Here is a 24,524-nt window from a genome sequence, read left to right as displayed (position 1 = left end):
TGCCAGCACGCAGCCCGGCCGCCGTTCATTTGAATTTGAATAGGCCAGTCCAACTGCGCTGCGCGGACATGGCGGGATTGGAGGATTGCATTCAAATGGCCAGCGTCATCGCGTGGATTGCGCCTTTTTAGTCTTTGCCTATCTGCTTTGAAAAGTGACTTTTGACGATGCCTTTCCACCAGAGGAGCGTCGAGCCGCGGCGCGTGAGCAGGTTGCCGGCTGCTCCGTGCAAGACCGCGAAGAGGGCGGCGGCGCCGGCGTCGCTGGACGAGGTGAGCTGTCACACGCTCACCAACATCATCCATCAACTGGCCGACCTCTCGCGCCTGGCGGCCGACGTCTTCCTGGGCATCGAGCTGCCGGCGGCCTCCGTGTCCCGAAGAACGTACCGGCTGCAGGGACGCCTGCGCTCGCTGCACGCCAGAGTCGGCGTCCTGGAGGCCAAGAAAGTCCAAATCCGTAAGTTCAGCCTCGTCACCTCGCGTGCGCTAGGAACTTCCATGCAAAACCGGGAACGTTCAGGGTTCTCAAAGGTGTTGCTCCAAACGCCACCAAGTCAAACTCTGTCATTGGTTGCTTTCTCCAGTCACCCACCGTGCTTTGTTTTATAGGCAATCTTCCGCGGCTCTCGAAATCTGTCCAAAAGCTCCGAAACGCCCGCCAATGCGTTGCCATATGTCACCAAGGAGGATTGAGAAGACGAGCCCTTATGACTCAGTGTCTGTATTTTGGTTTTAGCCTCACTTGACGGCTGTGACTCAACACAAACACAAGTGAACAGTAGAACGTGGTGTGGAAGTGCAGGTCAAAGGGCGACAGCTGACACTTTAGAGTCAAGAGTTCAACCAAAGTCGTTTATCTAGCTTGCGGGGTCCGCACGGGTCACCCGTGCTCTCAAACAACCTCGCGCGCAAGCGCAGAGCCAGTCGGAGCGCAAAGAAAAACGACAAGAGTTATAAGAGGGCACGTGCATTCACCACGGCGACCAAGTCAAGTGGCAGGCTCACGTTAGGCGTCGTAGCCCGCGCCGACAACTTCACGTCTTCTTAATGACCTGGAGGCCGAGCTCGAGTTGATTTTTGTCATCGCCGTGTCTGCGGGCGGGCAGCTAACGCAAGCCCCATTGTGCTTATCTGGCAAGTGTCGTTTGTTGCGCACGTGAATTGGGGAGTTCTATTTTTGGCCGCAAAGTAGGTCGCGGCTGCACCAAAGGTTAATTGGCAGCTCGGAGCAACTTTATTTGTCAAAAAGCGCCGCTCCCCAGCGCTCTGTGGCTTTAGCGAGGCAAAATAGCGTGCAGACAAGCAGGCTTCCCGCTGAGCTTCTCGTCGGCGCCGTCCGTCATCACGTCAAAGGGCCACGATAAGACGGACGGCTGGATAAACTGTTCATTGAGACGTCTTGACTCTTGTTGCGGTGGCTGTCAACAAAAATGCTGCTTGCAACGCATCTGAAGATGCTTCATGCGCAATATTAGCCATGACCAGATGTGAAGTGAAGATAAGCCGTTGGTGTTTTGCACCCCGTCTCGCCTTTGGCCATCCATCCATCCATCCATCCATCCATCCATCCATCCATCCATCCATCCATCCCCGCGGCCAGAGGAAGAATGTCCTCAGTTTGCTGACGTTTTCCTTTGGAGAGCCAAATAGTTTGGCCAGCCGCAGATCTCCTTTGGAATGTTGCCAGGATGAACAAAAGAGGTCTGAGAAGATCTTGCGTCTTTGTGCCCCCCTTTTCCCTCTTGTTTCCTTTGTCCCGTTTTTTTTTTTTTTCTCCTCCCGCCGTCTTCCTGTTGTTTCATATGCTCCGCAGAGCCCTCGCTCTGTTGGCCTTTTCTTTGCTGTCTTTGGCACTCGCAACAAAAGTGCAAAGCAATCAGTTGTTATCAACGATGGCGGCCAAAACACCTCCGCCAAATAGCGCCTGGTGTGCACCGTAATTGCCGGCGTTCCCAAATAGCCCACTTTGACGCCCTCACTTTTGACTTTTGGCTTGGATCTGAGCCCACCATGGTGTCATGGATGTGTTCTGACGTCTGCTTGGAAAGCTTTGTCATGCGTGTGTTGTCCATTCAAAGCCCGTCAAGTCACGTGTACAGTATGCGGAGCAATAGTGGAAAAGGAAACGGTGTCTGTCAACGGCGCCGCCGCATAATGTGGAAACACAAGCCGCCGCCGCCGCCGCCGCCGCCGATTTGATCAGAATGTGTTGAAATGTGACAGAGAGGAAATGGTCATCAAGCTGTTTCCGCCCTGACGCCTTGCAAAACAGATGCTCCTTTGCCGGAATCGATCCGACACGCTGGATTTGGCGGTCAGGGTCGCGATTGTGTGCGTTTATGCTTCCCCTGTCGTTTGTTTATGTGCAAAACATCGACTCTATTGGCGGTGAGTCGTCTTTTTTCGAGAGGGGGGGGTGCTCCGCATAGGCGTGGCTCCTTTGGCTAAGGGTGCGTGACTCCTGACGGTGAAAAAAAAAAAAACCCTTCCAAAGATTTCTGACGGCACCGCAGGCCACTTCCACGGAACGGCTTTTGTGCACTCAGGTAACCGTACGACACACCCCGAAACAGAAGAAATGTGATTAGTTCCGACTTGTCGGCACGACGGTGGAATCCGGAGTCCCGCTCGAGAGCCGGCCGGGAACAAAAGAAAAAGAGCCAAAAGGTTTCCCTAAATTGTGCCGTCCGTCCACACTAAAAGGCAAAGGACGCTCTGGTCATTTGCACGTGCCTTAGCCTGACGCTAATCCCCAGAGTATTGTTTTCATCCTCCAGCTGTTTTGCCAGGAAAATGTGCGCCCGCCTGCGTGTTTGCGCGGCGAGAGCGAGTCATTTTTCGAGCGACTGACTAGGATTAGGCAAAACATCATTTCATACATCTAGAGAATGCTTAATCTCCTTCAAGTGACTTTTGAGGCCGTGCTGCCTGCCGTGGTTGTGCTGTGTGTCTGCGATGGCGAGCAGGTGATTGTGCTCAGCAGCGAGAACCGGTTGGGCAACATTTGGAGTCTGATTTGTATGAAGTTGACTTCACTGAGAGGAGCGAGCCAACGTCTTTGATTTGGCCCCTGAGCAGCCACCTTCTCCTTCGGGCTCCTCTAACATGCATTCGGGAACCCAACCCAGCGGGGCGGGCCGGGCCTTTCATGTGGTCCGGGGCGCTTGGGGGCGCTTGGGGCGGGGCGGCCATTCCGGATGACGACTTTTCAAAGCGTATCTCGGAGATGGCTTGGCTCTCGCGCTCTGCGCTTTTCCCGGCTTGTATTTAGAAAAGCAAATGTCAGAATCGACTTTCCGGGGGTATCGAAGGTGGGCTCGTCCTCCTCCTATGCTGAGCAGCCGGCCCATTATGGCCTCCTTCCTGTCCGTCTCATCTCATCAAGGCAAACATTTGGAGCTTCTACACAGTCAAGTGTGCAAAATGCTATTGCAGTCACATGTGGTGTCTTCAGCTAATGACTTTCAGTCCGTTTCTTTTTCTTCCTTTGTTTGATTGCACTACATTGGCAGTTTCAATTGAACTTTTGCTGCCGATCTATCATGTCTTTAATTCTTGTTGTGTCTTCTCTCTTCACGGGGATTCTCCGTCCGTCCGTCCATCCATCCATCCATCCATCCATCCATCCATCCATCCATCCATCCATCCATCCATCCATCCATCCATCCATCCATCCATCCATCCATCCATCCACCGTCGTGGGTCGGCTCCCTCGTGTAACCCGACAGGTAAGTGTCTTATTTTTGTTGTTGTTGCAACATCCTCCTGTGATAGTTTGAGCCTTTCCTTTTGGGCACTCTTGCTAACGTGGGAAGAGAATGTGAAACCGTGTCTGTGCGGGATGGTCGAATTGTGTGTTTTGTCAAGCAAGCGTGGCATTGCGCCGCGGGCACCCCGTTGTGTTTTGCTCTCCATTACACAGTGGGAGCGTCCCACCGAGGCGGCTCCGTCCGCGTCTTTTCTCACCGGAGTGGTTTGACCCGTTCCCACAGTTTAGCGGAAGCGTATCGTTTTACTCCGTCTTGACGTCGCTCGCCCGTAGCGACCGGGCCGACCGGTCGGACGAGGCCCTCCTTCCACTTTGTGTTTATTAGCCACATCCAACTTTCAACCTTCTTTTGAGCGGGGTGGGCTCGGGACCCACGTGGTGGCACGGGAAAGTCCCCTCTGGGGAGGTTTGGACGGCTAGAGTGGGGACCAAAGTCACCGTCAGACAAGAAAGACTCATGTTGCAGTTGAAGCAAAGTGAGAGAGCTGCACCAAACGTGTCGATGGGAAAGGGGGGGGGGGGGGGCGGCCAGATGGAACTCGGCTCGGAAACTTCTGACAGCTTGCGGGAGGATTTCCTTTGAGGAAGAGTCGGTGGGGGGGGCCGCGTTTGTATATTTCTGCAGCGCAGCCAATATGAACTTCCCCTTTGTTGACATTTGGGGGCTGTGTGCCTCATCAGCAGAAATGTGGCGTCGGCCACGTTGTCGGCTGGAGCGCAGACAAAAAGTTGAGCGCACAGAACACATGTGGCCTCAGGTCTGCTGGACGGACGCCTTTGCTCAGGCAAGACCGATCAGGAATGTGCAGCCGACCGAGCGACCGAGCGACCGCACCCATTCTCCCTTTCAAGCTCTGGACGCAGGCTGTGCATGTGCGTGTGCGCGTGCGCAAATTCCCTGCTCACATTGGCTCCCGCTCCTTTCTCACACAGTTGTTGTTGTTTTCCGGAGTTGCTGTTTGACTCGGTGAATGTCCACACTGGATATCCTGCGCACGCGTCTTCCTTGAGTCCGGTCATGCGGCCGGAATGCCGCTCGACACCGTTTTTGTCCGGCCGGGTTGCTGCAAAAACACGCCGCGTCTGACCTGACCTCACGCGGCAGAGGTCAACACTCGGGCCGACACGGTTCTCTCCAGCTAAGCTTTTCTCAGTGAATGGCGGAATGAAGTAACGGCACAATAGCAGCAATCTCTGGAGCGCTGAAGGAAGGAGATTTGTAACTCCGCCCACAGCTTTTGTCTTTACCATGGCTGTTTGTTTCAGAACACTCATAAATCATCTCAACGTGCACATTCTGTGCTCCATTTGCTTCCCTTGCGTTTGCAATCTGGTTAAATGGCGCCCTCTTATGGAGTCAGTTCGTAGTCACAGGGGCCAGGGCTGATTCAAAAGGAGCTTTATGGTAACGGCATGCTGACCTTTGACGTTTTCATGTCCCTTACTGAAATGGAGAAATCGATAGATAGATAGATAGAAGAACCCTTGTGTAACGTAAGCTCCTGTCGTTTGCTGCAACTGAGCCGAGCCATGAATTATTCAAGGCACAAAGGTCTCTGCTCGCCCGTGTTTGGAACCGTGAATGAGACGGACGGACGGACGGACGGACGGAAGATGCAGCGCAGCAGTGGCTCCTTTGTGTCAATTGCCTGTAAAGGGGACAAACCAAAAGAGGCAGAACCCTCGGCACGCCACCACAGCTCCCTCCGCTTTGCGCCATTGCTCGGCTGAACCCAAAATGCTCTTTTCTCGGCGTGCCGCGCAGATGTGCGCCGTGTTCTGCGGGTATTTGGGGCAGCGGCATGTTGACCTAAATATGAGTAAGCCCACCTTGGCAGCAGCCACAAGCGCCACTCAATGCATGTGTAGGAATTAAGCTTGGATCCAGCCCAGGTTATTTCAACTTGTCAACTTTCCCCCACCATTTTTTTTTTTTAATTGCTGACTTATCCACTGTACTGACACTGGGTTGGCATCGTGTTCTCGAATGCCCCCCCTTGACTCAGGTGTCAGAAATGCGAGCCGCTCATCCTCCTTGAATGCCGCTCGTCCGTCCAGATGAGCAGATGATGATTTGAGCACGCGTGTGGAAATGGGCTCTTGTGAGGAGCGAGTTGATGCTCATGTGGATTTCATGCCCCCCCATGGTAAAGGTCTCTTCCGGCTGATCCCAGATCAGTCCCGGCGTGGCAGGTTTAAGGCCGCCCGCCCGCCCGTTCGCCGCGTGTGAGTCAAATCGCTTTACAGCCACGCCAAATGACAAATCTGTCATACGGCCGGTTGGATCATACATGTACACATCATATTAGCTTGGAATTATGGGGTCTTAGCCCCCCCCCCCCCCCACCAATGGCACAAGACTTGATGAAAAGGATTACATTGGTGCTCATGATTTGAATTTGTGCTGTCTACTTGTCGCCTCTGTGTGGAACGTAAGACCACGTGGAGCCCCGTTTGAGGCTGCTGAGTGCATTCGATACTTGGAATGTCCTGTAGTGGAAAATGGGATCCCTCCCTAAGCTACGTTCTGCAGACTGCGCTCAAGTTCGGTGCAACAAGTCATAGCGCGCAAATCCCCACCAGGCCAATTTGTCGTGGACGGCTGACGCTCAGCTTGGACAGACGCGCAAATACGAGAGGCGGGGGTGGGGTGGGGGTGGGGGGATTTTTGCAAAGCGGTTTCCTGCGGTGCGGAAGCTGGCCTGTTGCCGCTGCTGTGCGGCTGGAGGCGGACGAGAGGGAGGAGAGACCAGACCAGAGGAGAGGAGAGGAGAGAAGAGAAGAGGGCGGGAGGGCCACGGCACGGCACGCCACGCCACGGACGGCACGGCACGGCCAAAACGCAACTTGTCAGTGTGTCGGTGACGGCCCAGAGGGTAGCAGGCCTTTGGTTCTGCTGGAGTCCAGTTAGAAGGAATGTTCTGCTTGAGGGGTAAGTGTCCGCAACCGACGCCAAGGGTTTGTTTTTTTGCTTGGGAGGACAAAGAAAAGTTGAAGTCCATCCCTCCTTTGTCTGAAACTCACTTACAGTATGTTTCCCCTCTGGTATCCTCGGTCCCGTTTGAAGCTTTCCTCCCTTTGTATTGTTGCCTCCAGTTTGCCTTTGTTTTTGTGTGCGAAGGCGACGGCCATGCAAGTTTCAGCTGCGTGGCGGCTTGCCAAAGCAAAAGACGTGCACGCGCGCCTTTGGTGGCGTCCTCACGTTCAGCCCTCGCAGGGCTGGCTCCCTGGCTGGCTGTTGCCTTCTTCTGCAAGAATGACATCATCCTAGCGGCCGGCCTGCCGGCCGATTTCTAATATTTGCCCTACTTTGCAGCCGATTCGGCTCAAGTGTCAGATGTATTCAGATTGCGGTGATTTCTGCGGCTGGCTGGAGTACTTAAACGGAGCTCGCGTTACTTGAGAATAACGGCCACTCGAGAGTAAGCAAGTATTCCTTCAAACTTGTGTGGTGCCTGCTTGCAGAAATCCTTCAAGCGCTGCTGGACTGACGGCACAAAACACATTTTGGCTTTCTTCATGTCGGTCCAAAAAATGGGGGCCACATGTGCTGAGTCAACCAAAAGTAGGCGTGGAAATGCGCTCTTCATTCATGTGGCTCATGAAGACTCTCACGAGCTTCCAAAGTTGAAGATGCTTGATTTGCTTCTGCATGAGGGAGACCGGGGCTCATCCCACCATGAACCACTTTGGAGGCACAAGCTAATTAGCGGCGGTAGGATGCCTGTCCATCTGCGTCCAGTGCCTTCTGGAGACCGGCCTAATGGGCTAATCTGGTTTTACAGATTAGATGAGGAAGGGCAAGTGGGCAGAGGTGAGCCCGGTCTGGACAACGCAAAGTTCCTCCCTAAGTGGCAGAGTCCGCTGACTGGCTTGGAGCCGGCCCCCGTCGGATGCATCATGAAAGTTTGGAGGGAGGATCTTTGCTCAGTCTGCATTTTTGCACTCTGGTGAACATTTGCTGCCGTCTTCCATCTCTTAAGCCTCCTTTGTCATGCAGATCAATCGGATCCCCTGAGAGCGAGAGGGAGGGAGGGAGGGAGGGTCCAAGTTGGGAGGTGGGGGCACCTCAAGTGGACGCTCCAGATTGAGGGAGGAGGAGTTGGGGGTCAGAGGCGGGCAGGCGGGAGGGATCTTGAGCCCTCGCTGTTCAGGTCTTAGACGATGGCATATGTGCAGTGCCTCTCTTCGGCGCCGGTGGTCCGCTGCTGGACCTGCTATGAGGACCCCGCCGGCGGCAAGAGGCCAGCGCCCTTGCAGCCCTTCTTGGCCAAGATGGGCAACCGCCTCCAGTCGCAGGCCCGGGCAGCGGGCGGCGAAGGCTGCCTCCGCAAAGGGCCGCTCTCCTCGGCCAAAGTCCACCAGAATCGGGACTCGCTCTGGACGCCCAAAGCTCTGCTCGGTCCCCTGGCTAAAAGTCCGTCGGGGAAGACGCCAAGCTTCCACGAAGACCAAGGTAGGACTTTTGCCCTTGGTTCCGCTCCACGTTTTACTCGTTTACTCGGACACGTGCAGCCTGACCTCAAGAAGGATTGAGCCCAACGACTGTCCTACTTTGGCCGTGTCCGGAGCTCTTCCCCAGCCAGTCTTTGTGAGGCCAGCTCCATCCCCCTCGCAGGCAAATGATGACGTCGGCTGTTGAGCTTTGTGACCTCTGACACCGGTGGCCTTTGTTAAGAGCCAAGGGGCTCATATTACACATGGTGTTATGGATCGCGCACCGGAGTTGAGCCCCGGCTGGCCACTTGGGAGGGAGCCACACACCGTAGCGTAGCCGGAGGCCATGCTTTTGCTCTGAAGGCGGCGTGCCGTCCTCACCTCACCTCACGCCCGCTTTGGCTAACGTGCGCTGACAGCTCAGCAGAGCGCACGCACGCATGCACGCACGCAGGCTATTGTCCCAGCCCGGCCGCCGGGTGGAAGCGGCCACTTTTGGCAAAGTCTTCCGGTTCTGCTGCCGTGAATGCGGACCAGAAGGCAGGTTCCGCGATCGAGCCATGGATGGGAACGGCTCCCCAGGGCTAAGTAAGCAGATGGGAACCAATCAAATTGGGGGCCTGCGCTTGTCACTTTGCTCAACAAGGTCTTGTTTTTTCCCCCGGGACAAAGTCAAACTATTGATTTTCTTTCTTTGGAGATTAGTTTTCTTTTTTCCAACGAGTACAGGAACTTGCCTAATCCTTCATTGGCAGTTGAAGGAGGGACACAACAAAAGCTCTTTGTCTTCTGACACTGAGCAAAAACGAAAGAAGCGCTTCACTGACTTTCTTATGCCGTTTTGAACATCCACTCAGGGCTTTAGTCACATGCAACGTGTCATTATTTGGCTGCCTTCCTGCAGTGACCCCCCACACACACACTTAGTCAGTCGGTCGGAGGAACAATGGAGAAGGAAGGGTGCAGGTCACACGGCATAATGAGGAGATTCCACACAGTTTCTTGAATGGAGGAGGGGGGGGCAGCAAAAATGGTTGAAGTGTAAAATTGTGTGCACAACGTGCTCTGCTCTGCTGTGCTGTGCTGTGCTGTGCTGTGCTGTGCTGTGCTGTGCAGCGCTCTCATCTCATTAGAAGCTTAACGGATGCTTAGCCACTGGGCCAGCCGGCTCCATCACGCTAAACTCAATCAAGGCGCCACTCACAAATATTGCATCTTCTTTGCCGCTTTCTCCTCTGAGGTTTTGGGCAGGTCGCGCACCACCCTTTTTAGAGACGTTGAACTGGAGCTGGCAACAAAATTGCAAATCGTCTGCGCCAAACAAATCTTGCCATTCCTCCATTTAGAGAGCTGAGCAAAGACTAGAAACAAAAAAAAAAGAAAGCTCCTGAAAGCTCACGTTCCCGCATGCAGTGAGTGATTACAAAAGTGATTGAAAGAGGCTCGTTGAGTCACGGTCTCTATGGCGACGTAGAAAACGGGACAGGGCAAGGTCTTGGAGGAAGGAAGGAAGCAAGGAACATTTCTATTGAATGTCGTCTTCTTACCACAAGGTGGCGGCAGCCGCCCGCCTGCCACAGCAAGAATTTCATTTGGGAATTTCAGCTCTTCAATTTGGGCCATTTGTGGCTTCCTGTCCGGGTCGAGTCCCCTCGACACAAAACAATTTCCCATGAAAATGTGCCACCTGGCTTCATTTCAATCAATTCAAAACAAAGTCCGACTTGGGATGATGTGCTGCCCGCCCGAGTCGCTGGCGGAACAGCAGCAGCAGCAACCGTGCCCACGACACTGAGCGTGGGCTCCGGACCAAAGGTCGCGCAGCGGGAGAGTTTGAAGGGGCGGGGCGGGGCGGGGCGGGGCCGTCCACTTCATCGTCATTTGCCAGCGCCGCCAACCTGTTACAATCATTAACAGCGTCGACAGAGATTGTTGACTCAGCCGTGGCTGTTTGTTCAGGACTCGGGTCAACTTTCGCCTCCTGCTTTTTACAAATCCAGGTGCAACAGGCAGCCATTTGTTTGGCGGATAGTAAACTATTCTTCAAAAAAAGAATCCAAGTGCCAGGTGCTTATTCTTTATCCTCTGCGTAGACTGGCAAATTCCGGCTCAGCGTGCGGTGACAATCAAATCCTACTTCCATCAGTAGAATACAATTCTTTATTAAGAGAATAATAAGCAGTTAGCATTTTAGCGGAGTACGTGTGTGTATGCGCGTGCGTGCGCGAGCGAGCGTGAACAATTGGCTCTCTAATGAGTGACTGATCCTAATACTGCACACGTGCCACGCCGTTTGTGTCAAGCCAAGTACAAAACGTGCTCCAGGATTTGGTGCATGCACAGACAGACCAAAGATATATGCTCTTTTCTTTTCTTTTTTAACTTGATGGACTGTGGAAGAAAAAAATCAATACGACTAGTAGTCATATCATATATTGGTGTAGTGCAAAAGTTCAGGAACTCCAGCTAATTTTGAGCTCTGAGAGTCAATGGAAGGAAATGTCGGCAACGAATGGGCCAAAAGTGTGGAACTCCAAGGCCCCATTCAGGCTCCTGTTGCGTCGGGGCGGGCCTGGCCCGGCCCGGCCTGGCCCGGCCCAGCCCCCCACCAGACAACAGTCTCCTGCCATTTGGCTTGAAAAGAAATGGGCTGACAGAAGGAGGGGCCGCGGAGGAGCGGCCCCTTTACAACAGGCAAGGGGCTCGCTCGGCTCGGCTCGGCTCGGCTCGGCTCGGCTCGGCTCGGCTCAGCTCATCTCGCAAACAACTGGCTGGCTGGCGGGAAAAAAAAAAACACTCCTTAGGTCAATGGGCAGTCGCTTGATGACCACCACTTTGGGCAAACCCGCTTGAAATAGCAGCATGAAATTTGTGTGTCCATGAGGACCGGACCGCCTCGGGGTGGAGTGATAATGGCGAGGGGGGCGAGCGAGTAAGTGAGAGAGAGAGAGCGAGCGAGCGAGCCAGACAGAAGGTTGCAGCGTGATTGTCAGCAGAGCTCACGCGGACGGACGGAGGAGCGCTAATGCCAGCGCTAATGTGAGCGCTGAGCTGGCCACTTTTCTTCCGGGCTTGGATTTGTGCGGCCGGCGGCGGCGGCATGGTGTTCATTGGGACCTCGCTTGAGTCGCTCGTCAAGTACTTCAAAAGGAAAGGTGACCGAGGCCAGACTTTTTGCTCCCCAATATGACTTTGTGATTGTATTTCTCCTCTTTATTCTTCAAAAAACAACATTCTCCTTAACGCGTTGGCATTTTTTTCTGATGGCAACTTTATCAAGTGAACGCCTGGCCTGCCGCGTTTGCGTATCGTCAATGGCAACGCCGTTGATCGATCGGCATGGGCGAGCGAGCGAGCGAGCGCCTGCCAGCGCTGTTAAGCGGCCCTTGGTGGCTCGCCTTTAATCCGAGGCAGGCCCCGAAGCCGCTCATGTGCCGCTCATGTGCCGCTCATGTGCCGCTCATGTGCCGCTCATGTGCCGCCGTGGCTCTGCGCTTCACGTCGCCGATGCCAAAAGAAATCCGAGCGCTGTGGGAGGGACGGGAGGGACGCAAGCCCAAAAAAGGGCCTCAATCAACTTATCTTGTGATATTCCATCATTTTGGACAGGCTGAGCCATTGAATGTTCTGAACTCCTCTTTCCCGATGCGATGTGGAGGCCGAGTCCGGCCCGGCCCGGCCCGGCCCAGCCCAGACTGCCCGCGAGCAAAAGGGACTTTGTCATCTTGTCGTGTGTTGTCGTTTCAAATCGGGATGCGCTCAGTGCGCGCCACTAGCAGACGTGTGTTTCCTCCAAAGCCGGCTGGAGAGCCTATTGAAAGAGCTGCCGCTGCCGCTGCCGCCGCCGCCGCCGCCGCCGCCACACAATCCAAGCTTTGTGTCCATGGCTGCTGTGTGCGCGTGCTGAGGGAGGGCTACCTGTGGCACAACGCAAACTCCTTTGGCCCTTGTGAGGTGATTTAGCCATCGGCTTGGTCTCCGACTTGCAGCCACCCATTTGCAGCCACCCACCTCGCCCTCGGCCGCCCTTTTGCCCGACACACACACACACACACACACACACAAGGTCGCAGTATGCATCCTCGGTTGATCCTTCATCCCGATGTTTGCGTTTGCTTGTGGGACCAGTTTGAGGAGCCGCTTTGCAATCAGCCGTTGCGTCGCCGTTAAGCCGCTCGCTTCTCACGGGACCGCCTTTTGTCTCGCCAGCCGTGTCCACTCTGGACGAGGAGAGCAAGTGGACGGTCCACTACACGGCGCCCTGGCACCAGCAGGAGAACGTCTTCCTGCCGGCCAGCAGGCCGCCCTGCGTGGAGGACCTCCACCGCCAGGCCAAAGGCAACCTGAAGAGCGCCCTGCGAGGTAACACAGCTTTCCTTTTTCCCATGTCACGGCTTCGTGGGGGTCACGTGTTGCTCACAATTTGCCGTTGGCGTTTTAGCACATCATGGATCTTTTTTGTTTCTTCAATGCAGCAGCTGTAAGCGGATACTGACACACACACACGTATTGCCTTTGCAATATTGACGCGTTACATGAAGGCCTCTGGGGATTTGGGCTAAAGCGAGACCCCCATCACCACCACGCAGTGGCAGGAAACAGGTGTCACATGACAGCAGCACCTGCCATGTGTGTGTGTGTGCAAGTCCAGGGTGGAGCAGGCAAACAAACGCACGCACGCCCTTGTTCTTTGTGCAAATCCATATTCAATGACGTGAGGAAAAAAAAGACTGGATATGAACCCAAGTGTCTTAAGCGACGATCCCAATCGTGAAATAATCTCGGATGTCCTGACCATACGTGCAATTATGGGACCACGTGAAGCCGCACCTATTGTTGCGCAATCGCTGGCTCAAATTGACGACAGCGTTGCGCAACTTGCCGACCTGCTGGGCCTGCTGCCTGCGAGCGCTCGACGAGTCATGGATTTATCTGCCTCGGCCGAGCACCAATAAAGCGCGTATGACCGTTGACGGCGCTATCGGGTAAGTGCGTTCCCGTGTCCGGCGTTGGGCAATAGCGGAGCACTTGCCAGTTGGACTTTGTCCCATTCCATTTTACAGCGTGCGCAACGACGACATCCGTCACGAGCGGATCGGAAACGTTGGCCCGTTCGAGCTTTCGAGCAGCATGCCTGCCCGGCAGCCCGCCGCTGAGGCTGGCGTCACGGCCGCCTAGCAACAGAAAATGGATCAAGGCTCCGTTGTGGCTCAACAAGGAAGACTTGTTGGAAAAGCCTCATGTGAGCACCTCGCTGCTTTGCGCCTTTACGCAGAATGCGACAAGCTGAGGAAGGACGGCTTCCGCAGCTCGCAGTACTACTCGCAGGGGCCCGTCTTCTCAGAAGCCGGCAGCGGCCCGCGCCGGGACCATGACGACGATGACCAAAAGGTATACTCCCGCGACCTCCCGCCCTCGTTCCGCGCAACGGTGCTTGCCTGCCCTCTAGTGGATGCGACCGGAATACCTTGAAATGTGATTGAGAGTCAAACCCAGAACTTTTGAACTGTGAGGCAGGCCCATATGGCAGCCACCAGCGGAGCAATCTCTTCGTATGTCACGTGTTGATTTTTCCGTCTCCGTCAGTCCCCGGCCTCCTCGGCGGAGGAGGAGGAGGACGATCGCTCGCAGGCGCCCAGCGACAGGGGGGACGTCTCGGAGGCCGACGTGAGCCGGGCCTCCGCGCTGCCCACCCCGGAGGAGAGGATGAGGCGGACGGCGCAGGCCGTGCCCACCGACATCGTGGCCATCAACGTGACAGGTACGCACATGGCAAAAGTGGGATGTTCGCCGCTCCAAAGTACGAAGAAGACTTGACCCATTTATGCTAGCGACCTGGCAAAATAGGAGCAAATTGATTTTGAAAGAATACTAACCAATTTATGGTTTGGAGCGTGCGCGTGTCTTTTCCAATGTTGCCGTGCATGTTTTCTGCTCTCACGGAGGACAAACGGGTCATTTGTTTAGCCCAAAAGCGTCGCGTCCTCGTCCTCTGCTCGAGTGGCCCGCGCACACCCAACGGCGCGTTTTCTCGTCAGCGTTTGGCTCGCTTGAGAGAAACCAGGAAGGAAATGCTTTTTGTTTGTCTGCACGTCTGCTTGAAGATCAACACGCATGTGCCCTCCCTCCACTAACCCCAACCGTCCCGTCCGCCTCCCAGGCACCGTGTTTGACCGGCAGGCCAGTGTCCGGCGCTCCCTGGTTAGCACGGACACGGTGTCACGCCGGCCCAAGAAGGTCAAACGCAGAAAGACCATATCGGGGCTGCCCGACAACGTCCAGCTGGACCTAGGTACCGCTTCCCTGCGCCGTACGCCGACGTAACCGACACGTCCCTTCCCAAGTGTCGGATTGAGTCCTGGTGCTTTTGTTTTCTTTTTCCAAATTCATGCATGCACACAAACCAGACAAGAAAAGGCACACCCGATAGAAGCCCCACCCACAAAAGTTCTTTTCTTCTCCCAACAGTTGCAAACGGTGGCGGCGGCGGAGAGCTGCGACCGCATTCCATGTTCCTTCCCGGGCAGTACTCCACGCTGGGCCGGGCGGGGAGCGTCAACTCGGCGCTCTGGCGCCGCCGCCGCACCCGAGACTCCGGCTGCCAGACGGAGGAAGCCAAGGTGGTCCCGCCGTCCATGAGGAGAATCCGCGCTCAGAGGGGGCAGGGAATCGCCGCGCAGATGGCTGGCCTTTCCGTGTCGTCCTCCACCGGAAGTATCTGCGGCGGTGGCGGCGACCCGTCGCCGTTCAACAGCCTGCCCCGCCAGGGCGCCAGGGTGTCGCTCAGCGCCGACCCCGTCTGCAGCAGCACCCCCATCAAGAAGCAAGACGGCGGCGCTCCGCACAGGCGTGTCGGAAAGCTGCGGGCGGACGACACGGCCGTGCACCTGAGGAGCGCGCCCAAGATGGCCACCCTGCCCGGGCCCCAGGAAGTGCGGCGGACGCGCTCCAGCGAGTGGGCCGGCGCTGCGGCTTGCGTGGTGTCGCCGCACGCCGCCTATTGCACGTCGCTCATCCCCAACGCCACGCTGTCCGGTTCATCGCAAGTGGTGGCTGTGGCCACCTCGGCGCAGCGTTCGCGGAGCTCCGCCTCCCCGACGGCCGGGCCTCTCGGTCCGGCCCCCCTCGCCTCGGCTTTCGTCGAGTCAGACGACAGCGTGCGCAGTCCCAGCACCTCGCCGCCGCCGCCGTGTCGGCCGGAGGACGAGTGGATCTACGAGACGGCGGAAAAGCTGTCGCTCCCGCTCCGGGCTCTCACCTCCAGCTCCTCGGCTCCCATCAAGCAGCTGTACGGCAGCCCGGAGGCGTCGTCCCGGACGACCACCGATTCCGGCTCGCTCTACTCCCAGGACAACGACGGCTATTATACCTCCATGCATTTGGACTCGGGTCTGCTGCGCTCAGGCGGAGGGCGCCCCGGCAGACACAGCATGTACGAGTGTCGCCGGGGCGACGATGAGAGCTGGTACAGCGATCGCTCCCTCACCCGCAGCATTTCCCTGCGCAAATCCAAGAAGCCGCCGCCGCCCCCCACTCGCAGCGACTCCCTGAAACGGAAGCCCGCTCCCAAGCAGAAGAACACCGCCGCCGACACGCTCAACGAGAGTCTGCTGGCCACCCTGCAGCAGCTGGGGCTGCGGCCCGGCGAAGCCAGCGACTACGAGGACCCTTGGGTGCTGCGCGGGCGGAGTCAGAGTAGCGTTAGCGCCGACAGCTCGGCCACGTCACTCAGCGCAAACGGCGTGTCGGACGCCTACGCGCTCTGCCACGTGACCCCCGCTCACAGCGACAGCAGCAGCTTACGATCCGACTACGCCGACTCTTGGGGCTACTACGTGGAGTACCCTCGCCACCGCGCCGAGCAGAGCGCGCCGACCGCACCTCGGCCCGAAGACGGGAGCCGCGCGCACCCTGACCAGGAGAGCGCGGGAACGCCGCCGCCGTCGCTCCAGGAGGCGAAAGGCAAAAGCTCCTCCCCGGAGCGTGTGCAGCGACTGACTTCGCCCTCCAGCGGCTACTCCAGCCAGTCCAACACCCCCACCGCCGGAACCCCGGTCCCCTCCGGGGTCAGGTCCGCGTCACCCTCGGCCAGCCGCCCGCGGCCCAAGATCCCGGAGAGGAAATCCTCTCTGCTGTCCTCGCTCTCCATGTCGTCGTCCTCCACCTCCCTCTCGTCCACCACCTCGGACTCTCTCAAGAGCGTCGGGCCGCCCCTGACCTCGGCTCCGCCCACCCCCGTAAGCCCGCCCTCCCCGTTGCCCCCCCCAATCGCGCAGGCTCTGAGCCCGCACCCGGGTTGCTCCACGTCCCCAGAGTTCCCGCCACCGCCCTCGCCCGAAAGGCTCTGCCGTCCGGGTGCGTCCCTCGACGGGAGCTTAAGTCCTCCGTTGCCGCCCGCGCCTCCCGCATCCCTCACGGCGCCGCCGCCCCCCCCCTCCGCTGCCCGCTCCCACCTGCGTCTCTTCCTCCACCACCAATCCCGTAATGTCGACGCCCAGAGCCGTGGTTGCCGACAGTCCCGCAAAGTCGCCCGTGCTCCTCATCACGCCGTTTGCCCTGCAAAGTGTTCAGCTGCGCTCGGTGGCACGGACGGAGAAGGAGACCGAGAGCCACCCCAACTCTGAGGAGTGCCGCTCCCGGGAGAACCGCCCTTCCCATAAGGCTGAAGATTCCGCTCCACCGAAGCTGCCGTCGGACACGCCCGACGGTCCCGTTGTCGACGACGAGCGGAGCCGTGTTTTTCTCCACCGAGGGCAGAAAGCATTGGCGAGCGACGGCAGCTCCGATGTCCGACACCGGCCCGCCGTCATTGGCGACAGACCTCACTTCTCTTTTGTCCTGCCACTGAGGCCCGGGCCGGTCCAGGAGGCCAGCCCGCCTCCTCCGTGGGAAGACGCGGCGTCGCAAATGCCAGGATGCCAACAAAACTGCGAAATCCAGGACGAGCGTCGTCCCGTTCCCGGCTCGGAGCGCCAACCCGCCCAGAACGGGGACAGCAGTGCGGCGGGCTCCGACAGCGACGAGGACGACGACGCAGGTTTGTCTGTTAACCCGATTGGCGATACAGACTCGTGAATGAGCCGAGCTGTAAATGTTAAAATAGGTGAAAAAGGTTTGAGGCGGATGTGGACGTTTTGAAAAGTGCCGCGAGCAAAGTAATGGCGCCATCCCGTTTTGCCTTCCAGCTGATGAGTGGCATTGTGCTCTAGTTCTGCAACACTTGTAATCTCACTCACGGCCTTTGTATGTCCCGCTTCCCCCTATTGGGTTTAACGTCCCGGGGAGAAGCTTTTCGTGGCGGTAGCAAAGCGGGGGAGGGGCTACACTGGAGGGAGGGAGGCAGGCAGGCAGGCAGGCAGGCAGGCAGGGAGAGAGAGAGAGAGAAGAGGCGGTGTGGCGACAGAGGGGGATGACGCCGATGCCAGCGAGCCAAGCGAGAGCGCTGGCGGCCGGCAGCGGCGGCGGCTGGGGCGCATCCGAGCGATGTGACCCGACGTGCGTGCGTGTGTGCACCTGACAGGTGACGTGTTTAACTCCAACACGGACGAGACGTCGCCGTCTCTCAGCGGGACCCCGGAGGGAACGGGGAGCATGGTCACCCCCACTCCAACTCCCACGCGGACCACCGAGGACCTCTTCGCGGCCATACACAGGTACGTTCCGTCGTGTCACTTTGCCACGTCGTTCTTGCCGAAGGATAAAGAATATCTGTAATGTCACGGTTGTGTTCGCAACACCACCTTGTCGACGGTGGGAAACTCAAGGCGGCCGGGTAAGGGAGCATTTGACTGTTGCTGGGAAGTTGGCTCCCGGAGGGCCTGGGAATCTCGCCCAACGTCCCGCTGCCCGTCGTAGCGCGCGCTTTTCTCTCAGATCCTTTTCGCACATCCGGTCGGGAAAGCGATTGATGCCTTCTCAAGCGAGGCGAGGCGGGCTTCATCTGGGTTAGCGGCCACGAGAGAGACAACCGGCAGCTCGTGTGGAGGTTTGCTCTTTCAAGGGGGAGGGGCGAGGGATGTGAGTGGGGGGGGGGCACATAAATTTGTCATGCGGCGTGCCACTTTGCTTTTCACGCTCTCGTGCTCGCCCGCAATTTGACTTCTGCAGATCATCATATTTTTTGCAAAGTGTAGATTTGTTTTTGTTTTTTTTCAAAGCTGACTCAAGTGGCTTCCAAAATCAAATTGTGGGCGAGACAAATAGTCATATAAAGTGAACGAGTGGATGAAATGCGATCACGATCATAATAATAAGCAGGGGATTCATTTGAGCAAGCAGCCGAATAGTGTTGGAGACGTCGGAAAGGTTCAGCGAAGGACGTGCCGAACAAGTTGTGGCGCCGCTTTTGCCACTCGTTCAGGTGTGCGGGCGCGTGCGGCGGGCTTATGTAAGGCGAGCGAGCGAGCGAGCGAGCGAGGGGCCGTCTTGAATATAGGCCACCCAGCGCATATTGTTCGTTGCAAAAGAGAGTGCGTGCGCGTGCGGGACCAGCTCGCATCACACGACCCCCCCCGAGATCTAATCTGAGGATTAGGGATTTGGTCTCGCTGCAGCTTTCTTTGCTGCTTTACCAGCACAATCTGCGCAGCATTTGTTGACCAGGAGGCAATTTGGCAAAGTTTTGCCCTCCGGCGCCACCGTTCATTTGTTTGATGATGAGTTTCAAAGGATAAGAAATAAAAGCAAATCCAACACGCGTGCGTATCCATTTTGAATTGGATGAGTTGTAATAAGCACAGAGGCGGGCGGCGCTCTTCCGCAGGTCCAAGCGGAAGGTGCTGGGCCGCAAAGAGTCCGAAGAGGACAAGCCCGCCGGGTCGGGGAGCCGCTCGCGGTCGCCCCCCACCTCGCCGGCGTCGCGCCCGTCGGGCTCTATCCAACGCCACCTGCGCAAGTCGTCCACCAGCAGCGACAGCTTCAAGGCGCTGCTCTTGAAGAAGGGCAGCCGCTCCGACGGCGGCTTCCGGATGTCCGCCGCCGAGATGCTGCGCTCCACCGACCCCCGCTGGCAGCGCACGGGCTCCGAGTCGACCCCGCCCGACTCCCCGCCGCGGGACGAGCGCGGCCGCTACCAGGCGCTGGCGCCGCCCGCCTCCTCCCCCCTCAAGTACGGCCGCTCGCGCACGCCCCCTTCGGCCGCCAGCAGTAAATACAACGCCCGGTGTCGGATCCTCAGCAGCCCCATGACCGTCATCTGCGAGCGAGACGGCGAGTACGCCGACGCCAACGGCACTTTATCGGACGACAGTGGGGCTTAAAGGAGCCAGCCGGCGTGATGTTTTGTTTTTTTGCTTGGGGTCTTTCATTGTCGAATCTGTTGTTTCCTTTTTCCTGTCGTAATGACGCCCTGTCGGGAAAGTCACTGCGTACTTTGTTTGTCGAACAGATATGCTGTTGTCCGCCACAACAAACGCACATGGCATGAAGCGACAATTACGTTCCGCACAATACAGTGCTAGTTTCTTTGTTCCGAGGAGAGCTGCGGTCGTCCGTCTGCTTTTCAGCCCTGTGTTAATTGCCGGCAACATTTCTACTCATGCGGGAGCTGTTGTCAGCCTCAGCTCACAAGCGGACACTCCGATGCCACATGCCATCCCGCCGAGCCCCGCCTCTAAAAGGCGCTTGTACACGGACATGACAATGGGTCGTTTCTCGCTTGTATGTCTTTTGTTTTTGTGTTCAAATACGTTTACAGAGCAGTTAAGAAGTACGCTTGAAAAAGTTGCAAGTTGGAGGGGGTGAAAATGATCTTTTTCCTGAAATTCCACACGTGTCGCAGAAAGTCTATAATGTAGCCCACCCCACCCATCCTATTCGATTTCTGTTCATGAAGAAAGTTGCCAGTGACTTTCCAAGCGTCTCCCTTCGTTCCACCAGGCTCATAAATCTGTCCCGTTGTAGATTTTGCACTGCGGTCTTTGTTTGGCGTGCGATTGTTGAAAAGAATGTTTTGCTCAAAACAAGCTCATTGTTGTTGTCACACCTGATCGGCTTCTTTTTCTAGTGGTCACCAAAGAGCCCAACAACAAACTTAACTCAGACGGAAACCACACGAGCTGTTGTTGAAAGTTGATCCTGATACACTTTTATATTGTTGTGTATGTAAATAAATCGAAATGGATTGTTTTAAGTCACATCTGACTGTTTCTTAATGACTTGCTTGTTTGGACTATTGGGAAAACAAATACTTGTCAGTGGAGGTATACTGTCTCGATCTTTTTATCGTTCAAGTTAAATATAGGTTAATTGGTTAAACTGAGAAAGGAGCCTCCTGATTATGACGATTAGCATAGCGAGCATTAAAGATAAAGAGGTGGATCGCCTACGGTGCCGCCATTTACATCCGTAAACAATGGCATTTACTTCCGTAAACAACGCGCCGCCACGTGACGGTTTGGTCACTCGACGTTGTACTCCGTGCGCATGCGTGTAATAACAGTTGTATTTCGTTCACGTTAGAAGTCGTATTTGTTTTTGTAACTGAACGAGTTCATAAAGATCAAATCGAGCAACAATTCGAATTGGACGTCAAGCTGCAGTTTGAAGTGTAGCCGAGTAGTTCCCAAGTATGGTCACGTGACTTTGACCTCATTTCCATGCGACGCTAAAGTTCGATGCGACGTTATCGTTGTATTGTTTTGACTTCGCCCTCCACCGAGGTGATCGAAGGGATTTTGACAGTGGTTTGGATTGTTTTGGACGAGATGACAACCCCAAAAGCCGTCAACATCAGCTCCGTACCCATCGACGCCTTTAGTCATTTAAGAATTACATCCATTTGGACGTTCCTCATGTCTGTAGGTTCAGCTTTAGCGACACTATTAGCGACATCGTTGCTACAAAACATTGTGCGTTACAGCGGCTTTTTTTTTTAGGTGAAGTGGTCGGAGCCATGGCTTATTGGCGCTTTTGCGTTTCACTTCGCGTGTCTTTGCCTGACTGTGGTGACGTGCAAGTATTATAGAGCGCAGATTTGCCACTTCCTGCTCATACGTAAGTGGGCATTTTCATCAGTCAAATGAGTGAGTGTATTTTCGGATGAATTTCGCTATCGAGCTGCAAATGTGAATCGCAGTGTATCCTCCCTCCCACATACAGTTGCCTTGGTGTACAGTGCTGAATATTTCAACGAGGTGGCAGCAATGAACTGGAGGTAAGAGAGTCGTATTTGGAATATTCATCATTTACGAATGCCAACATACACCTGAATGTGTGAAACCTCTTGCAGGTCGTTCTCCGAGTTTCAGTACTTTGACTCCAGAGGCATGTTCATATCGTTGGTCTTCTCCATCCCGTTGCTCTTCAACGCAGTCATCATTGTGGTGAGTGCCGACATGTTGTCGTATTTCATCCATTTTTAGTTCCAACCTTCAGCTGGGGGTGACAAATAAACAGCTTGAAGCAAGCAAGCAAGCAAGCACTCTTTGCCTATCACCACCGCAGCGTGCGTGGATGCCAGTTTTGTTAGCCCGTCCGTCTATGGCATTTCCCATTGTGTTAGCATTGAGCTAGTGGACTTTGTGTGCTTTCTGCGCAGGTGGTGTGGCTGCACAGGAGCTTCTCCACCATGACCGAGCTTAAGACGCTGCAGCTCAAACGGAAGGCACGCCTAGCCAAGAAAAGGGACTGATCCGCCGGAAAGGACCCAACTTCCATGTACGGCCCCGCCAGAATGCGCAAGGCAAAAAACAAATGCAATCTCAGAGGAGGAAAGAGGAATAGAGCCTGCTCCCTCCCTCGGAGAGATTGTACAAGAGGACCAAAATCCTGTGCTGTTTAAATGCGTGATTAAATGTCTTTTACTTCTCTGCCAAAGCATTGTGAATTTGTATCTGTGGCCTTAACAAGTGCGGAAAAACGAATTGGGAACAGTTGGCGCTCGTGGATCACCTCGCTCGGACGGAGTCAGTCTTTTCCTATGTTCAAAAGACCCCAACAAAGGCTGCTAAGGAAAGGTGGCGTGCTCGTCGCTAGAGGGCGCCATGGACTAAATGAAGTAGCAGCGTAAAGTCGAGGGCGGAGGAGGAAGTGGTGAAACGTTGCAGCCTGAATGAAATGAGGGAGGAGGAGCTTGTGCGATTTAAGAGGGGGTGCTGGCTGGCTGGCTGGCCAGCATCAACAAACAAGCTCCAAACACAGCTGACACCTGCACAAGCCACTGATGTGTGAACAAAAAGATTCTTTTCAATTTAAGGGTTATGACCCAAGTCGATGGTTTATTTATTACCCATTGTCAGGGCAATTGTTTTTTTTGTTTTTTTTACTGATTTCAAACAAGATGATAATTCCTTGGCATTCTATCTTGGCTACATTTCATCATAAAAGCATTTTTTGGCGGGTGGGGGCAGTTTTCCAAGAAAACATTTGATTAATGAAGAAATTACATTTTGGAATGTTTGACCATTTTTAACCAGTTCTTTATTCATTTGTAAAACAGCAGTTCTCCGTGCGTGTATACACACATACACATGTCTCATTAAGCAGCATAAGTTTATCACAGTCAGACCCCTCCCTCCCGAACGCGTCTGTTCCCCCCCCCCCCCCCCCCCCCTTTTCTCGTGCGGCCTTTGCAGCTGTGCCGCTCCGTCGAACTGATTGGTCTCACAAAGACAATGTTGTTTTTGGAGGGCCGGGTGGCGCGCTTTCTCACTTTTAGAACTATTTGCAGACAACAAAAGTGGATGTTCATCATGCTCCGCAAGACAATGTGGGAGGAAAGTGGAGTTGCTTACAGAGACAAGATTCAGAACCTATTTCAGCGCATCAAAACGCCGCTAATAGTTGCTCTACGCATAGGATCAAGAATACATGACTGCTGTATTGTCACCCTCGAGGCACCACTGACAAACGTTTTGTTTTCCGGCTCGATTGTTGAAACGTAGAGCACCGTATGCCACTCGGCTCGATTGTTGGAGAGCACGGATTCATTTCCGTCAAACTGGGCGGGCGGGCCCTCGTGACTTCTTTGCGAAGGAAGAGCGACTCGGAGGTAAACACAGACACGTCGAGTCAATTAAGCGCTTTTCCCCCGAGCTGCGCTCCCGCGCCGAATTCGGCGCCCGTTGACGAACGCGTTTGACGTCGTCTAAACGATCTCGCTTCCTCCGAGTCATTCGCCGCAATTACGGCCCGTCCTCCGGGCGTGAACGGAAGCGGTGGGCTCAATTAAAGAGGAGGCCTCGCAAATGCAAACATCCAATTTGCACCGGCATCTTTTGCATGCTGTTGTTGCAATCACGAGCGCTCATTAGGCATGCGGCCGCTAATTGCCATCGCTCGGGTCTCGTCGCGCTCAATTAGCCGCCTCCCATGAGTGGCTTTTACAGTATCACGGGAAACGCCGTGTGACCGCTTGGGTGTTTTGTCGGGCGCGTGAGGAGAAAAAGCTTCTTTTGGTGTTTGCGCCAATGTTTGGCGCTGAGAGGGACATGAAATGTTGCATTAACAAGGAGGGGGGAAACAAATGTAGAAAATGCTGGCGAGACCGCACGAAGGACAAATAAGAAGCAGTTTGAGGAACATAGGCAGCATTGTGGGCGCGGCGCTGTGCAGCGGCCCGCTTCCATTGTGGAAACATGTTGCTCTCGCAATTGTTCGGCGCTGCAACACATTTCAAAGTGCTCCTGATCAATCTCGCACGTTGCACAAGTCGATGACTCATCGGACGACATGAATCCAAAATGTACAAGAAAGAATCGTGACGCACGGCCTTCCTTCCATTGGTGTCAAGACACTCAGTCAGCTTCTCCTAATTGATCCTGATAGCGAATTGTCCTCGACAGTTATGCGGACAGACAAATAAACCGGCAGAAAGGCCACATGGGAAAGAAAGCAAGTCAGCAGAAAGGCCACATGGGAAAGAAAGCAAGTTATCGAAAACAAAAGCAGCCGCGTACGCGGGACGAGCGGCTGGCCCGCCCAGCATTGACGATGTGCGTTTCTCGTGAATGGGTGTTTCGGGGGATTTTTGTCTGTCTTTGTTTTTTGTTGTGCTCGCCTCGCAATTGAATGCTCTCCTTGTTTTTTTGCCCTTTCATCTCGCAGGCGACACGGTGGAACTTTTAAACGCGAGTCGTTAAGTCTCGTTGTCCCGAAGCGTTTGCGTTCTCAAAACAGCTTCCAATTTGATGCTATCGTTTGGGCCCCGGGATATCGTCTGTCTTTGTTGTTTTACTGCCAGATGTGCGTTGGAGCCCGCTGAGGACTCTGGCCACACATCAGGCTCATCGAAAATGGAAATTTTACGGACCGGAAGTTGACCGACAGGCTTGCGTTGTTCTTGTCGCCCCTGGCAAGAGATGAGGAGGTGACAGTCT

At 55.3% G+C, this 24,524-nt stretch overlaps 2 protein-coding genes across 2 annotated transcripts; both read left to right on the top strand.

Moving 5' to 3' along the window:
• The first annotated feature begins 4 nt into the window (after positions 1 to 4).
• On the top strand, positions 5 to 20,342 carry LOC119117736 (NHS-like protein 1). Its single transcript, XM_037244214.1, is given in 9 exon segments — positions 5 to 459; positions 12,418 to 12,570; positions 13,484 to 13,599; positions 13,795 to 13,969; positions 14,369 to 14,500; positions 14,677 to 16,634; positions 16,636 to 17,245; positions 17,729 to 17,861; positions 18,971 to 20,342. Coding segments are annotated over 9 exon segments (4,065 nt in total). The 5' UTR covers positions 5 to 167; the 3' UTR covers positions 19,467 to 20,342.
• A 288-nt stretch (positions 20,343 to 20,630) lies between these two features.
• tmem18 (transmembrane protein 18) lies at positions 20,631 to 22,023 on the top strand. Its single transcript, XM_037244215.1, has 5 exons — positions 20,631 to 21,005; positions 21,084 to 21,201; positions 21,307 to 21,361; positions 21,437 to 21,530; positions 21,746 to 22,023. The coding sequence occupies exons 1-5, from the start codon at positions 20,823 to 20,825 to the stop codon at positions 21,836 to 21,838; spliced, it is 543 nt and encodes a 180-aa protein (XP_037100110.1). The 5' UTR covers positions 20,631 to 20,822; the 3' UTR covers positions 21,839 to 22,023.
• The last annotated feature ends 2,501 nt before the right edge of the window (positions 22,024 to 24,524 follow it).

This window comes from Syngnathus acus, chromosome 24 (assembly GCF_901709675.1).
Source record: "Syngnathus acus chromosome 24, fSynAcu1.2, whole genome shotgun sequence".
Classification (NCBI taxonomy): Eukaryota; Metazoa; Chordata; class Actinopteri; order Syngnathiformes; family Syngnathidae; genus Syngnathus; species Syngnathus acus.
The sequence above is the reverse complement of the archived record's forward strand: the minus strand, read 5'-3'. Positions and strand labels throughout refer to the sequence as shown.